General features: G+C 33.0%; 2 protein-coding genes across 2 annotated transcripts; one reads left to right on the top strand and one right to left on the bottom strand.

The window, feature by feature from the left end:
* The first annotated feature begins 6,994 nt into the window (after positions 1-6,994).
* Positions 6,995-8,188, top strand: LOC110925882 (probable carboxylesterase 6). Its single transcript, XM_022169690.2, has one exon. It carries the CDS (start codon positions 7,020-7,022, stop codon positions 8,064-8,066), a length of 1,047 nt encoding a protein of 348 aa, XP_022025382.1. The 5' UTR covers positions 6,995-7,019; the 3' UTR covers positions 8,067-8,188.
* A 5,687-nt stretch (positions 8,189-13,875) lies between these two features.
* LOC118489719 lies at positions 13,876-16,698 on the bottom strand. The gene is made up of 5 exons (XM_035987243.1): positions 16,419-16,698; positions 16,184-16,287; positions 15,699-15,870; positions 15,211-15,333; positions 13,876-14,468 (listed from the first exon to the last, which is right to left on the bottom strand). Exons 1-5 carry the CDS (start codon positions 16,602-16,604, stop codon positions 13,923-13,925), a joined length of 1,131 nt encoding a protein of 376 aa, XP_035843136.1. The 5' UTR covers positions 16,605-16,698; the 3' UTR covers positions 13,876-13,922.
* Between the last annotated feature and the right edge of the window lie 640 nt (positions 16,699-17,338).

The raw sequence follows: 17,338 nt of genomic DNA, 5'->3' as shown, positions 1-17,338 counted from the left end.
TTTGTTGACTGTTTGTGTGTTTGCTGTTGTTACCTGCTGTTGTTTGTTTGGATATTTGGTGACTTATTGTTGTTGTCATTATGCCTCCTGAACCTGCTCCTAGCACTTCACAGACATTGATTGGTAAATTGGATATAGGAGATCCATTGTACTTACACCCTAGTGACTCTAGTAGTTTGACCATTGTTAGTATTAAACTCAAAGGTACTGAGAATTATGCTGTGTGGTCCAGTGCCATGAAATTGGCTTTAGAAGCCAAAAATAAGTATGGGTTTATTGATGGTAAGGTAGAAAAATCTAAGGATGATGATATATTAGCTGCTCAATGGGATAGGTGCAATTCAGTTGTTCTTACTTGGTTATTGAATTCTGTTTCAGAAGAATTATTTCTTGGACAAGTTTTTTCTAAACTAGCTTCTGAAGTTTGGAATGATTTAAAAGAGTCTTTTGATAAAATTGATGGTTCTGTTGTTTATGATCTATATAAAAAAATAAACTGTATTGCACAAAATGGTAGTACTGTAGCAGAATATTATAACAAGTTGACAACAATGTGGAAGCAATTTGATGCAATGCTTCAACTGCCTTCATGTTCTTGTCAAGCTGCTAAGGACTACAATGATTTTTCTGCTCTTATAAAGTTAATGCAGTTTCTCATGGGGCTTGATGATGTTTATCAGCCTGTGAGAACTAACATTTTAACAAGGGAAACGTTTCCATCTGTTAAAGTTGCTTTTTCTATTGTTTCTAGAGAAGAGTCACATAGACTCTCAAGTAGTGGGTCTAAGAGTCAAAGTGTTTCTTATGTGGCTAGGTCTAATCAATCTAATCAAAACACATCAAGAAGAAATTTTAGAGGACCTAATTCAAACTTAAAATGTACTCATTGTAACATGATAGGTCATACAGTTGATAGGTGTTTTGAAATAATTGGTTATCCTCCTGGTATGAAAAAAAGGGGTAATGTGTCTTTTGGTAAAAGTAATGGTAATAATACTGGTAGATCTAGTATGTCTTCTGGTCCTTCTAGTTCTGCTGTGTCTGCTTTGCCTTTTACTCCAGAACAGATTGCAAAGCTTATGAGTTTAGTCGGTGAAAAGCCTGATGGGGATCAGGAGAAGTCCAATATGGGAGGTATGTCTGCTTGTGTGTCTGGTTTTCTGAGTTGTTCTAGCAGTGTGTGTTTTGAGCATGACTATAATTGGGTTGTTGATTCAGGTGCTAATCAGCACATGATTAAAAGTGATAAGGACATGTTTAATTGTATAGATGTGTCTGAGTGTGGGTTAAAAGTTGGTCACCCTAATGGAACAAGTGTTAGTGTGTTAAAAATTGGAGATCTTAGGTTGATTAACAATGTCATTATAAAAGATGTTTTCTATGTTCCTGGGTATAGTGTTAATTTGTTGTCTGTTCACAAGTTAGCAAAAGACAATAAAATAGCTGTCTTGTTTAATGAAGATAACTGTATGTTACAGGATTTGGGGTCAAAGAAAATTCTGGTGATTGGTAGACAAGAGAATGGATTGTATTTTGTTGGTAGAGATGGTAATTTTGCTAGTTTGTGTTTTAATAGTTTTGTTAGAACTGATCTTTGGCATAGTAGGTTAGGTCATCCTTCTGATCAAGTTTTGGCTGTGTTGAAAGATAATTTGGATGTTAAAAATGTTGAGCATAGTCCTTGTGAGATTTGTCACAGGTCCAAACAAGTTAGAGTCCCTTTTCCTTTGAGTGAACATAAGTCAAAGGAGTTAGGGGATCTAATACATTTGGACTTGTGGGGACCTTACAAAGTGTCTAGCTATGAAGGTTATAAATACTTTCTAACTGTTGTTGATGACTTTACTAGAACTGTATGGTGTTATATGCTTAAAAGTAAGGTTGAAGTTTTTGAAAATTTGAAATACTTTTATGAACTTGTGTTAACTCAATTTAAAAAGAAAGTAAAGATGTTTAGAAGTGATAATGGTACCGAATTTGTAAATAATCAAATGAATGTGTTTTGTAAACAGAAAGGCATTATACATCAGACCTCATGTTCATATACCCCACAACAAAATGGGGTAGTTGAGCGTAAACATAGGCATCTTTTAAATACAGCCAGAACTTTAATGTTTCAGAGTGGCCTACCTTTGAAGTTTTGGAGTGATTGTGTGCTAACTGCTGTGTATATTATTAACAGGCTGCCATCTTCTGTGTTGAGTGGAAAAAGTCCTTATGAGCTTATGTTTGGTTTTAAACCCTCTCTGTCTTATTTTAGAAATTTTGGGTGTCTTTGTTTCAGTACTATCTTGAATGAGTCTGATAAATTTGCTTATCATGCTGATAAGTGTGTTTTGATAGGATATTCAAATGTAAAAAAGGGTTATAAACTGTGGAGTATAGATGAGAAGAAGGTTTTTTTCTCTAGAGATGTCAAGTTTTATGAACATGTGTATCCTTTTAAGTCTAAACAGATTAATGATGATGTTAATGTTGATAACAGTTTAAACTTGGTCAATTTTTTTGATAAAACTGAAACAAATTCACCTGAGTTTTCTTTAACTCCCGATGATGAAGAGGGTACTACTGATTCTCACGACACAGTCAGTGATGATCAGCAGCCAGGTTCCTCTACGTCTGCCACTCCTAGTCCAAGTAGTTCAGGTTATAACTTAGGATCTGGTGTAGAAGGTAGTAGTAGTAGGGAGACTGGCAGGGCAGAGGACACTGGTGTGTCGACTGATGAGATCAGCCCAGCTGAGGGAAATCTAGAAGGCCTTAGACGGTCCTCTAGAATTGTGTCTGTTCCTAAACGGTTTCAAGATTTTGTGTTAAATGGTAATGTAAAATATGACATTAATAAAGTTGTGAATTATGCATGTTTATCTGCTGAAAATGTGAGCTTTATTAGTAAACTAAGTAAGTCAACTGAACCCAGCTGTTATAATGAGGCTTCAAAGGATTCTAAGTGGGTCGAAGCAATGAACCTTGAAATGGAAGCCTTAATGCGGAATAACACTTGGGAACTTGTTGACTTACCTAGTGGTAGGAAACCCATTGGGTGTAAATGGGTTTACAAGATTAAGTATCGGTCTAATGGTGAGATTGAGCGCTATAAAGCGAGGTTAGTTGCTAAAGGGTATAACCAACGGGAAGGAATTGACTTTGGTGAAACCTTTTCACCGGTAGTCAAAATGGTTACTATAAGGTGTGTCTTGAGCTTGGCTGTTCAGAATAATTGGTCATTGTACCAATTAGATATAAATAATGCGTTTTTGTATGGCTCAATTACGGAAGATGTTTATATGACTCTTCCTGAAGGTTATTATAGCAAGAATGAGTCTAAGGTTTGTAAATTAGTTAAGTCTTTGTATGGGCTGAAACAGGCCCCTAGAAAGTGGAATGAGAAGCTAACTGATGTTTTGCTTGGTATAGGGTTTGTTCAAAGTTCTTGTGATCATTCGTTGTATGTTTTGTCTAAGCCCTCTGTGTTTGTTGTCTTACTTGTGTACGTTGATGATATTATAGTAACTGGTAATAATAATTTGGAGATTAACAAAGTAAAAGCTTTGCTTAGTAGTAATTTTCAAATTAAGGATCTGGGAATACTAAAGTATTTCCTAGGTTTGGAAGTTGTGTATGATAAAAATGGGCTGTGTTTGAATCAGCGTAAATACTGTTTAGAGTTGTTAGCTGAATTTGGGTATCTTGGATGCAAACCTGTGAATACTCCGATAGAGTTGAGTCATGTTGTGAATAAAAGAACTGAAAGTGATAGGGCTGAGTTAACTGATATTACCAATTATCAAAAGTTGATTGGTAAGTTAATTTATTTGTCTATTACTCGTCCAGATATCAGTTATGCTGTGCAGTACTTAAGTCAGTTTATGCATAAGCCTTTGTCTGCACATCTGAAAATTGCTTTAAGACTATTACGGTATTTAAAGCTTAGCCCAGGAAATGGTTTAATGTTTAAAAAAGGTAGTACTTTTGATCTGTCATGTTATGCAGATTCAGACTGGGCTAAGTGTGTTGATACTCGTAAGTCTGTTACTGGTTTTTGTGTATTTTTGGGTGAGAACCTTGTTTCGTGGAAAAGCAAAAAGCAATCCACAGTTTCAAGGTCAACTGGGGAGGCTGAGTATCGTGCTATGTGCTCAGCTACGTGTGAACTTACATGGATTGTAAATGTGTTGAATGAGCTGAATGTTAAGTGTAGTCTTCCAATTCAGTTATTTTGTGATAGTAATGCAGCTATGTCAATAGCTGCAAACCCTGTATTTCATGAGCGTACAAAGCATTTTGAAATTGATTTATATTTCTTGAGAGAAAAGGTGTCGAATGGGTTCATTGTTACAAATAAAGTTGAGTCTGAGGATCAACTGGCAGACATCTTTACAAAAGGGTTAAGTGTTACCCAACACAATGACTTTTGTGTCAAGTTGGGAATGTTTGACTTGTTTAAACCAAATTGAATGAAGGGGGAGTGTTAAAAGATATTGGGCTTCATTCATATTTTGGTTTATGTGGTCTGATCTGTTGGGCCTGGTTATGTGGGCCTAAGTTGTTACTAATGGTTTTGAGTTGTTAGTTTGTTATAACAGGTTTGTTGGGCCAGATATTTTGGAGGTGGCGAGTTGTAACTTTCAGGGTCTATTGTTGTCAATCTAAAGAACTTGTGGTGCTGAATTGAACTTGTGGTTTGGTTGATATAAAAGCAGCTCTCTCTCTCATTCGTTCAATTATTCACTCCCAATTATTGTTACGTTTCTCTGTTTAGATCTAGGGTTTGTTATCTCCGGTTGTATCTCCGGTTGTACTTTGTCTTCTCTCATCTGTTGGAGAGATCTGCTGTACTTGTTGGTATAGATGATCATCAGTGGATGATCATCAAGTCTGGTTGTATCGTTCCTCTTTGTTTTGATCTTACGATTGTAAGATCTAGGGTTTGGGGGGTACCTTTTTGGTTTGGGTTAAATAAGATTTTGTCACTTCGTTTTGTCGCTATTTTGTGTTGTTCTTGTTGTTCATGTTACTGAATCATCATAATACCATAGTTTTTAACAATAGGTTTTAGTAAGGTTAAATTCAAAAATAACTATAAAATTTTGTGATAAATAACAATCAAATTTACTAATATTTTACATACATAAATATCACACTCAGATCTTAAATAAAAAGCATTTGTTTTTGCGAATGAATAAGTGTGTCCGCGTCGGGTGGTGGGCTATAGTCCTGGCAAAAACGATTTGGTTTAGGTTTAAATAGTTTTAAAGGAAAGGGTTATAAACCAGTTAGAAACCTTCGGGTTGTACCAATTTCAAACTTGTTTCAATGTATACCGGTTTTAGTTTCACTTCTTAAACTTGTTGGTTGTGCACCTCTCTAGGTAGTGCCCTAGTTGTGGTGGTGGTGTGCGGTATTTTTTTTTTTTTTTACTTCTTTTCACTGTGTAAACGCTATTAAGCAAAAGTTTTTATATAGCAGACGCAATCGTGTTGGCTTGCCGAGTTGAATTGATTAAACCAAAAATGTCACAACTCACATATAATATCTACCGCATTAAAGATATTAACCTTAATCCAACTTATAAGCATGTAGTTTATTACACAAGGACAATCTGTATAACATATTCATTTAAATGAGTCAAGTGGGTTGACAACCTATAGTGAGTTGTAATAAAGTAGTTAATCAGCTAAACTAATTATAAGTATGCCAACTATTGTAAAATGGTTGTAATAAATTGGTCGTAAACTGGTTAGCACTAATTTAGCCATTCTAGTTTAAACATGTCGATCTTATAAAAAAAGTTATGTATGAAACAAGCATAGTGTTTATGAATTGTGACTGTTACCATATAGTGCAATATAAAACAAAACTAGTGATTATGAGTTGTGACTTGTTACCATATAGTCCACAACTGATGAGAGATGTAGAAGACAAGAGAGACTTCCATTAATGGAGTTAGGGTGCTTAAAAGTTGATGGAGATATGTTATTGGGGGACAAAAATTGAAGTTAGGCCTCATTGGCTTTTGACACTTTTGACACATTTTCAATAATGTCAACTCTGCTTGTCTTTTTGGTACCCTTGTGTCAACAATGCATACCCCACTAATTTGCCATAAATTAGTTGTGCACAACTTCGTGTGGAAGCATCCAAATTAAATTTATAAAAATACTAGGGCTGTTAATTAATTGTACCACATCAAGCAGGCAACCAGGTTAGGGGTTGATGTGTTTGGATTAGTGAATTAAAATTGTTAACAAATGAAAAACTTAGAACCATATAACCAATACATAATAAGTATGATCCATTAATATGAACTGGTGATCAAATCCAGACTGACAGGTCAAAAGGGTTGATGATTTGTAAATGAGTCGAAGTTGCAAAGAAATAAAAAAATGAGTTGATGGGTTACAAAGTATTATAATAACGTTGTAAACGGTTGGCAAGTTGAACTTATAAATTATATACTTTTTTTTGTTATACATACTAACTTTAAACGAATATATTGACAAGTCAACCCATATAATTTTTAATGCAACCCGAATAAAAACTATTTATTCAACCAACACAAAATATTTATCAAAGAAGCTAAATGACTAGCCATTAGCCAATACAAAACAAACTTTTTTATCGGGTTGGGATCATGAAATTTCGCTCCTATTTAAAAGCACATGTAACATGGGAGTCAACAAAAACTTTGTCAAAATATTGTGTGACTAAGATTATAACTATATATTAATATGCATTATTATAACTTTAATTTGTAATGCATGCATGTGTTATGTATTGTATGCTTAGTAATATTCTAGCCACATCAAAGTTGACTCCTTGAAGAAACTTGGCAACTTCTTATTTGTTTGGCATGATGGCATCCAAATGCTAGGTTCTCATATTTTTTTGTACCCATAATGCCCTCGAAAAAGGAGGAATCCCAACCTTATCTTGGTAGATATTTCCTATATATAGATGGTGCAATGGGCGAAAGCTTTGCAAACTGTCTCTTCGTTTTATAACATCATATCAAAGCAATGGGAAGAAAAAAAACAGCCACCATATGTTTACATTCAACACTAAGCCTTCCATTAGTTACCAAAAATCCTCAAAACCCTAGGATTTTAGTTGAAGAGATAGGTGGTTTAATTAGGGTTTATAAAGATGGACACGTGGAAAGGCCCCAGATCGTTCCACGTGTCAAGTGTACGTTACCCCTTGAATATGGGGTAACATGCATGGATCAGATAATCGACGAGTTTACAAATATTTGGGCACGCTTTTATGTCCCAAAACACAATGAGAAGGTCCCTTTGCTTGTTTATTTTCATGGAGGAGGGTTTTGTGTTGGTTCGGCTGCATGGAGTTGTTACCATGAATTTCTTGCACTTTTAGCTAGGGAAGTTCGTTGCGTGATCATGTCGGTAGATTACCGTTTAGCCCCTGAAAACCCTCTTCCGGCTGCGTATGAGGACGGACAAAAAGCACTTATGTGGGTGAAACAACAAGCTTTAAGCGGTTCCAACAAATGTTGGTTAAAGCAATGTGATTTCTCCAACGTGTATTTGGTTGGCGATAGTGCTGGTGGCAATATTGCACATAATGTAGCGTTAAGGTTGTGCGCGAATCGGACACATCTAAAACCACTAATCTTCAAAGGTAACATTCTTATCCAACCCTTTTTTGGTGGTGAATCAAGAACGGGTTCAGAAACTCTCATGGTCCAACCCCCGGGCTCTACGCTCAACCTAAGAGCCTCGGACACGTATTGGAGACTCTCGTTACCGAAAGGGGCAAACCGTGACCATCCATGGTGCAACGCGATGACAAATAGGTCAAATAAGTTGGATAGAATGACATTTTTGCCCACCATGGTATGTGTATCAGAATTGGACATTTTGAAAGATAGGAATATGGAATTTTGTAGGGTTTTGAGAAATTCAGGGATAGAAGTAGATCATGTGGTGTATAAAGGTGTTGGTCATGCATTCCAAATCCTTGACAAATCTCCACCTTCACAAATGCAAACTCAAGAAATGATTTCACATATCAAAGCCTTCGTCAACAAGAGAAATCATAAATGAAATCATGAACTTGCTATCATGACATGTATATGTATATGTATATATTAAGATTATTATTATTATGTATAGAAAGTGTTTTCACTTGGACTGTGTAAATAGTTTCATATTATTATTTGTAAAGATATCAAACTACAACACCTATGTATTTAAATAAAAATGGTTTAGAATATAGGCCTTGGGAATACTTTAACTTTTCTCAACTTCACCTAGGTGTCACACATCTCACTTTTCCTCATTTCACTTTACCTCACCCTAAGAAATTGTTAAACATTGTTAACTCCGCCTAACACTATTTATTAGTGGCTTTTGGTTTAAAAAGGGAAAAAAAAAAACTAATTCGAGCTCTTAACACCCCATTAACATGTTAACAACTAATTAACTCCCCTTAACACAGGCATTTAATATGTCATGTTACCTTTAACACCCTAAATGTCTCTCACGCATATTTCTTCAACAGTTCAGGCGTTTCCAATCTCCAAAGGGAGTAGAAACATATGGGCTTGTTATAAAAATAACGGATAGAAAATGGGTTCTATAAGTTTCTTCTTTCCAATTGGGCTCTTAACGTTATAAAATGGACTCTACACATGAACCGGATAAGCAATCTTGCATTCTTGCTCAAGTCCAGTACATCTCTTGAACTTTTTTTTTTTTAATTTACTGCTACGTGGACGTAAATACATAATCATTTTTTCGATATAATAAACTTCAAATCATGAAAACATTTGTTGGTTTTAATGTTTAATGGTAGAGGTGCACAAATCAGATTTTTTTAAACCTATTCGCTCTGCATAAAGTCAAACGATGGTCAAAACCGGAATGTGAAAATCCAGATGACATAAAATCGTATACTATTTATTTTTAGTTTTTTATTAACCATATAACATAAATTTGTTAAAAAACCATAGAAAAGTAAATAAATAAGGTAAATTCTCCAAAGTTCATCTTTATATATTTTTACAATTAATATAACAAAACTATATACTAAAGATTCATATAAAAATAAGAAACCGGATTTTTTAAATCCGGATCCAAAAAGTCCGGATTGGATATGATGCAAGAAGATCCGAAAAAAAAACCAGTGGGTTGAAATTTTGAAATTCGAACTTGATCAGGTTTCAAAAAATCTGGTTTTCCCATCGGATACATTTCAGATTATTTTTTGAATCGGTCTTAGATCCGAATATTTTGTACACCTCTATTTAATGGTTTGTCTTTATAAACAAAGATAATAATAAAAAAACAACTAATAGTGGTATGACTTATGCATTACTCTTAGGTGTAAAGAAGTTAAGTAGCTCGAGTCACTAGAAATTCGAATCGATCTAAACATCTGATTTTAATTGTGCTCAAGCAGTCAAGCTAGAGCTTGAAGCAAAATTGAAGCCCACTTGAAAGTTGTGTTTAAGCCCGATATATCGAGCATCACTAGTCTCATGAGCCTACACATCTCAACTGTTTATATAAATATACTAACTTTTATTCAATATAAATTTTATTTATAATTATAAAAAACACACACACGCGCACTTGTTATTTGAGAACTTGAGAGAACCACTATCAACCAAGTATCTTTTTTGAATTTTTTTACAACTTTTTTTTGTTAAAAGGTTATTATTGTTAAAATATAAAAAAAACCATATATAGCATGCGAATGTACACATGTGTAGATAAATATATGAAGTTTACGATTTACCTATATGTAACCCGTCGATCTACATATATTTTTCACTTTTTCTTCTATTTGGGTAAATATTAGTAACGTATAAACAAAACTAAGATAAAAAATCTAAAAAATTTACTTGGTTGATAGTGGTTCTCTCAAGTTCACATATTGGTCATTGATCCCATACCCGATCAAGCGGTAATAATTTATTGTATCCTAAACCCGTATAGGGAAAATAGCCTAAGAGTATTTACTTGAGCTCTATCTTTACAATCCAAAGATATATGTTAAGCACAGCCTTTAAATCAAAATAACAAACACAGGTGCAATTTACTGGAGGCTCCTAATCTAGAATGGACGGAGCTATGATCCATTAGAATGTAACGGGTCTTATTCAAGTCATATGACTTGGACCGGTTAACTTATAATAGAATAGGTACGGTTTGCTAGATTAAGTGGAGACCTGATAGAATGTGGTTTGCACCCTCACGAGTACTATGACTCGTATAATATGGGTCAAACAATCATACATTCTGATTAGAACCGAAACTTAATATATAGAAAACAATAATTAAGTCGATCTAGGACCCGTGTGTTGGGACGCAACTGTCAAACGGAAAAAATAGACATAAAAATGTTGAACCACACATGCACATTGGTCGTGTAAATTCGCAAAATTTTGAACGAAATGTAAAAACATTGAACCACACACGCATTTACGCTATGTTAACTCGCAAAATTTAGAACGAAATTTACAAACGTTGAACCACACACGCACTTGCACTATGTTAACTCGCAAAATTTAGAACGAAACGTAAAACGAAAATTTGCAAAAGATGAAAAGTATGGAGAACCAAAAATAAAAATAAAAAAGTTATGAGGTTAATTGTAAATAATAATAAAAAAATTGGTTAAAGTAAAAAAAAAAAAACAATTTTTATGAGGTTAAAATTTCTAAAAATGAAAACTGAAGGTTAAAAATAAAAAATCAAAACTCTCTTAGAAAAACCCCTGAAAACATGATTAGATCATTATCCATAAAATAGTTGCTAAATAGTAGTATGTAAACATAAAATAGTTGCTAAATAATAGTATGTAAATATGTAAATAATATTATTTATATTGGCTTTTTCTAAATGACTTTATTTCTTCAATTTGCAGCTACACAATGAAATGGCAGTGAATTCAGATGTGAACACTGTCATATAAATATACTAGGTTATTGTCCCGTGTAATACACGAGGTGAATCATAATTATAATGTGAATAAAAAAATATGTTCATAATATGATCTAAATATATATAATATAGAGTAATATGCAGACCAAATACGAAATAAATATTGAAGTTTGTATAGCCATTCATAATAATATAATCTGTTATTTGTTTTAGGATTTGTCATAGGAACTTAAAATTTTGTACTACTACTAATATTTATTGTGACATTTTCTTGTTCAAAGGTAACATGTCTGATTTTATTTGATAATAGATTATTCTGACGGGTTAATGTTGGCATAATATTATATTTTCTACCATCCAAATATAGTTTCCTCACTTTCGCTATCATTAACATTAATATAAGGTATGCTCGTATTCAAAGCTATAAACCAATATGAATTGTACGAAATAATTACTTTTATCACAATTAGTAAGGAAACCAATAAAAACTATTGATATGTTTTAGGATTTGTCATAGGAACTTAAAATTTTGTACTAATACTAATATTTATTGTGACATTTTCTTGTTCAAAGGTAACATGTCTGATTTTATTTGATAATAGATTATTCTGACGGGTTAATGTTGGTATAATATTATATTTTCTACCATCCAAATATAGTTTCCTCACTTTCGCTATCATTAACATTAATATAAGGTATGCTCGTATTCAAAGCTATAAACCAATATGAATTGTACGAAATAATTACTTTTACCACAATTAGTAAGGAAACCAATAAAAACTATTGATAATGTATATGTCCCATACCGTTTGAAAGGTCTGAAAAGGGACTTCTAGACATATAAAAGTAATGTAAATGAATAGACAAAAATTGAATCAATAAAACCAATTAACTATAGTTGAGAAAATACTATGTATAGTGTAATACTTTACATGTACAATTGAACCAATGAAACATATATATAAGTGAAAAAAATAAAAATAAAGACATGAGACACTATACGACAACTAAGTAAATCTAAATTTAAAAAAAAAATTATGACATTCTGAATGTAAAGATACCTTTCACAGACCTCTACATCTTAGTTACAATAGGAAAAAATATGTATGTTAAGAGTTTACCTTGTTTTAAAACATATATATCTAACTTATATCTAAAAATACATGATGTTTTCTATGTGACATAGATAATATGCATAGTACTTATTTGACATGGTAAACTTATCTAAAAAAAATGATGTTTTCAATGTGACATAGATAATATGCATAGCATTTGAAGAGTAAAAAAACATACCTAGTAATTAGAATGAAGTGGAGTTTAATTCTAAATATTTGATGTAATATATTGAATATTGAATAATGATTTTTTTATATTCTTGACAAAACTTTAATTATCACAAAAATCTAATTTGATTCTAGAAGGGAAAGTAAAACTTACGAAATTGATTAAATGGTTATTAATTTTATGGGTTTTTGTTTAATAATTTCAAATCAAAATTAAATCCATAAATTATAGATTAGATTTAAAACACATTTTAGATTTTAGATTTACAATCAAAATAAAATTCTAATATAATATTTAAATCTTTTTAATATAAAATTTATCAATAAATTATTGATGCCCTATGTGTCCCAAATCAGGTTTCTTTTATTATATAGTATAGTTATAAAGTTTTTAAAAAATTTTAAACTTTTGATATTAATCAACTATATTACATAATATCCTATAAACACTAAATAAACACCTTATATTTTTTAATATAAAGTTTTTTTTAAAATTCATTTTTGACTTTAATCAACTATTACGAAATATTTGTTTAACTTAATAATTGATTTTCGATATGACGTATGATATTATTTTCAATATGTATTTAAAAATACAATAGTTTTTTAATTTAAAAATTAAAATTTATCAATAAATTATTGATGCCCTCAATGAGCGACATGTGTCCCAAATCAGGTTTCTTTTATTATATAGTATAGATTTAAAATAAACAATCTATTGTTTTCTCTTGTTTTAAGATTAAATGCTATAATTTTATTGTTTATTCTTATTATCACAATTAAGTCAACATATTAGCGGCCATAAAGTTGGAATAAAAAATCGTTTTTATACACAACAAGCAGCCACACATAACACATACAAGTTTACTAAACTTCTAGAAGCAACAAAAATGACACAAGTGTGTTATTCTTTCGAAAACTTCAATTTTAATACTTCTTTTTGCCACTATGGGTTAACCTCATTAGTCAAATTAGATATAGCTAACACCAAATAACTTAATTAGTAATTAATCCAATTCCAATTATTACCATCCGGTATATATCACAGGCAAAAATAAAAAAGAAAAAGAAAAGAGAGAAAAAACTATTATTACATGATCACCAAAAGGGTTGTGGGATTGTAGCTTAGTGGTAGCAAATTGTGTAATAAATGTTTTTTTAGGTAGTTATGGATAGTGGTGTAAATTTAGAAGTAATTTTAAAGATATAATTAAACGGGCGTTTGGGATTGAGTTTGAAATAATTTATTGACTTATTGGTTTTTTTAAAAAGTAAAATGTTTGGGTATATACGTTTTCGACCCTCGGTTCTATAGAAATTTTTAGGTATATACGTTTTCGCCCCCCCCCCCCAGCTTCGTCACTGCTTGATCGAATGACATGTTTTTAAACACCCACTAAGAGTATAATTGCCTTGAATGAAATATACGACGTGTTTGATAGCGTTCAAGTGTGGCTTTCGAGAATCATGCATATACAAACATATTTCTAGATGTTCAGTCAACCTTTATCAAATGTAGTATATGACCAAATGACATCAACTAGTTAAGTATGTAAAAACCTTTGTCAAATGTACCAAATGACATCAACTTTAGTAACAAATGAACATATATTAACAACAATCTTAGGAAAAAAACATCAGTCTCTCAAAACCAAAGAACATAATAACAGAATTAAAACACAAAAAAAAAAAAAAAAACATAGAACACAATCACACCCTATAACATTCGTCATCGTCCATACACTCGTCTAGTCCTCACAGATATCGGCCTCTTCGTCAAATCTAGTTGTTGTATCTTCAACTCGTCCCCAAATCCTGATTCGGTGTTTCCAGATTTAAACTCTACTTGTTTTGTTGACGAATAATCTCTTTGTTCGTTCTCAATCTCATTGTCACTTTCATCAAAAACCATACTCTTCACCAATGGATTCGAATCATTCTTCGGTGTTTTTATTTCACCCTCTTGTTCGGGTTCTGATTCAGACTCGAGTGTTTTCTCATTTTTCATCCAGAGTTTTGATTTTTCATTGTTTGAACCGAGTACTTTTCTTGGCCGCGAGTTTGGGCTGTCGGGGTTATCTGAACCGAATGATCGTGATCTAGAAAGCTCCACGGCCGCCCTGGCGGCGGCCGCTGCATAGGCCGCGGATTCAAACGCGGCTTGTGCAGCGTCTTCTACGTCCCTATATTTCTTCTTTCCCTTTGTAGACTCAGAAAAACTCAACGCTTCAACAACTTCATCGTCCAAAACACTTTGTGTAGATTCTTCCTCCACCTAAAACCATAAATTATCTATTAGAGCACCCAAAATGTACAAACCTCAAAAACCCCCCACAACTGACACCTCAGTGCCACATCAAATTTACAAACCTGTTTAAAAAAACCCCCGGTTTTCCCACAATATACAAACCCCATTAAAATATTAATATATGTATGTGACTGTGTGAGTGGGGGCCCCACAAAAGAAGTCCGTTGGAGGTCTGGACTGCCAACCTTGTTACGAACCGGATGAACTTTACAATGTTACCAGACGAGCAGGGGCAAAGCTATGAAGGGGCGGGGGGGGGGGGGTTGAAGTTTTTGCTCAGTAGTATTATGTATGTATGTTTCGTATAAATTTTTTTAGGTATATACGTTTTCGACCCACCGGTTTTATAAAAAAAATTAGGTATATACTTTTAGATCCGGTAACTTCCGACCCCCGATGAAAATTTTCAAACTTCGCCACTGTAGACGAGTGGTGAGGTCCGGGGACCTTCCACATTAGAAGCGGACGAGCAAAAAGCACACATCATTGGTGCTCTTTGCGTAATAAGTTATTGGGCTTATATTGTTTTGGGCTTTTACTAACCTATCTAGCTAGAATAGGTTTTTTCTTGTATAATTTTTCTTACTTTTCCCTGTTCTTGAATAATAAACCTCTCTATACCACTGTAAATTTATATTATCAAGATTTTCAAAAATAATTTGCCTGAACTTAAACGTTATTAAATTTTGATAGGATTTGATTTGGTTACCTCTTTAACCACCGGAGACGAATCTTCGAATTTAAGAACGATGCCATTCTCAACGGCGATCTCTTGCAAGACCTTCATTCTGGTCTCCAAGCTCGACTGTCGTGGTGACAGTTTTTGTATCATCTAACACCACCAAAAACACATTCGATGTAAAACAATCAACATTAAAAACACAAATTGTTATTTTTTTTTATTTCTAGGTGTTTAATTAAAATGATAAGTGTTTTTTGGATTTTTTTAAAGTGGTTAGATTTTTATGGAGTTCGACGTCCATGATAGGTGACACAATTATTTACATGGCAAGCGAACTTCTTGAATATGCTGACATGGCAAAACTTAAAAAGATGAGTCATCTCCTTTGACTAGCTGACTCCCTAAAACCAAAATAAGTTCAAAAACATCTAAAAACGTATATGATTCTTCTTAACCGCCTATAAATCAAAAAACACACTATAATCATATGAATCAATCAATCTCTGTTTTCTTACCCTTGTATTAACACCACAGTTACTTCGTAACTCAATCGCGCCACGAGCAAATTCCTTCCCGTAACGCGACGTGAGGATTTCGCGAACCTCTTGAAGCTCCGGGAACTCTCCACATCTCGGAGCTGCATACAGCAAGCTTGATACTGCTTCTTTCAGTTCATCCGGACAATCCCTGATTTAAATTTGCCCAAAATGTTAAAAATAAATTACAAATTAAAAGTTTTTTCCTTCATTGTTAAAATAAATAAAATAGAAATTAAAAGTTTTTTCTTTAATTTCTAAGCGTTTTAGCAAAATGATAAGTGTTTTTTAGTATTTTTTTTGTTCCAGTTTAAAAAGCCAGATATTCATGTGGCAAACAAACTCCTCAAACACGCTCAGATAGCAAAACTAGAAATAAAAAAAAAAGTAACAAATAATAACCGACTGAAAAATTAATAATTAATAATTAATTAAGAAATTAAAATAGCTTAAAGAGTACATACTTTTCTTTTTCTATAAGATTAACCATCTGCAAAACTACATGACAATAACCATCAACCATTACCAACACATCCAACATGTTCTGCTCCTTAATCACTTGGTCAACCTGTTACAAACAATAATTCCATAATCAATTAAACACACTATATTTATAAAAAAGAATGACAGGTAAACGGGCAACAAGCTGCGCTGTAATGAGTCAATCCAATTTTACAAAGAATGAAAACCGAAAAGTACCCGAAGAAGAGCGTTTTCGTGGTGGTCGAGGTTAAGAAGCTGGATGATATCAGAGCGGGCCACCGCGAGCCGAGCCTGGCGCTGGTTTTTTAAAACGGTTACGCGTGAAACCGCGAGGTTAACCGTGGCTTTGAACTTGGAGGTTTTGAATTTCCGGCCAAGAAGAGCATCGAGCTTTCTTCCCATGGTGGTATGTTGGTGATAAGTATGAAAGGGTGGAAAAGACTACAAATACGACGAGAGAGAAACGCCGCTTTGTGACTTTATTGTGACGAATGGTGCAATTTGTTACAATTTTTTTGGATTTATGGAGAAAGTATTTACATAACTAGCCCTTTAGTTTAGTTGTGATGTACATTTAAAACCTTAATGCTTGGTGTGACTCGTTGTGGATTTGTCTCGTTTTTTATGGTGAAAGTATTTACATGACTAGCCGTTAAGAGCATTCACATCTCATTCGACAATTTTATGTGACTGGGTTTTACGTATTTTAAAATTGGTTGTGAGTGATTGTGATTTGTGAGTGAAAGAGAAAGAAAATGTTAATGTTCATATGTATATTGGGGGACACTTCGTATTAATTTTTTAATAGTTTTTGAAACTGGTTGTGAATGAAGAAGTGAGAAAACATAATAATATAAGTATAAAAAAATATCATTTAATTGAAAAAGGAGAAAATATAGTGAGTATTAGTGTAATTATGAGGTTGGAGATGAGGAAAGAGATGTGAATCCTAAGTTTAGTTGTATATACAACTAGTGGACTATCCACAAAGAGCGGACGGTATTGTTTCGTAAAAAACTAAATAAGTTATAAGTGTATATTATATAAAGTCTAAGAGATGAAAAATAAAAATAAAAAGTTGAAAAACCATTGGTTGACAAAGTTCTCATTTGTATATATAGTAATAATAATAATTA

This window comes from Helianthus annuus, unplaced genomic scaffold (assembly GCF_002127325.2).
Source record: "Helianthus annuus cultivar XRQ/B unplaced genomic scaffold, HanXRQr2.0-SUNRISE HanXRQChr00c039, whole genome shotgun sequence".
NCBI classification, from domain to species: domain Eukaryota; kingdom Viridiplantae; phylum Streptophyta; class Magnoliopsida; order Asterales; family Asteraceae; genus Helianthus; species Helianthus annuus.
Note: the sequence above shows the minus strand (reverse complement) of the source record. Positions and strands in the feature narration are given on the sequence as shown.

Bases quoted from the DNA above. Each gene is read 5' to 3' on its own strand.
- LOC118489719 (XM_035987243.1), bottom strand. From the start codon at position 16,604: ATGGGAAGAAAGCTCGATGCTCTTCTTGGCCGGAAATTCAAAACCTCC. The intron at 16,288-16,418 runs GTACTTTTCGGT...TGTTTGTAACAG, and splicing joins ACGAAAACGCTCTTCTTCGG to GTTGACCAAGTGATTAAGGA. The intron at 14,469-15,210 runs GTAACCAAATCA...TTATGGTTTTAG, and splicing joins CGTCTCCGGTGGTTAAAGAG to GTGGAGGAAGAATCTACACA.
- LOC110925882 (XM_022169690.2), top strand. From the start codon at position 7,020: ATGGGAAGAAAAAAAACAGCCACCATATGTTTACATTCAACACTAAGC.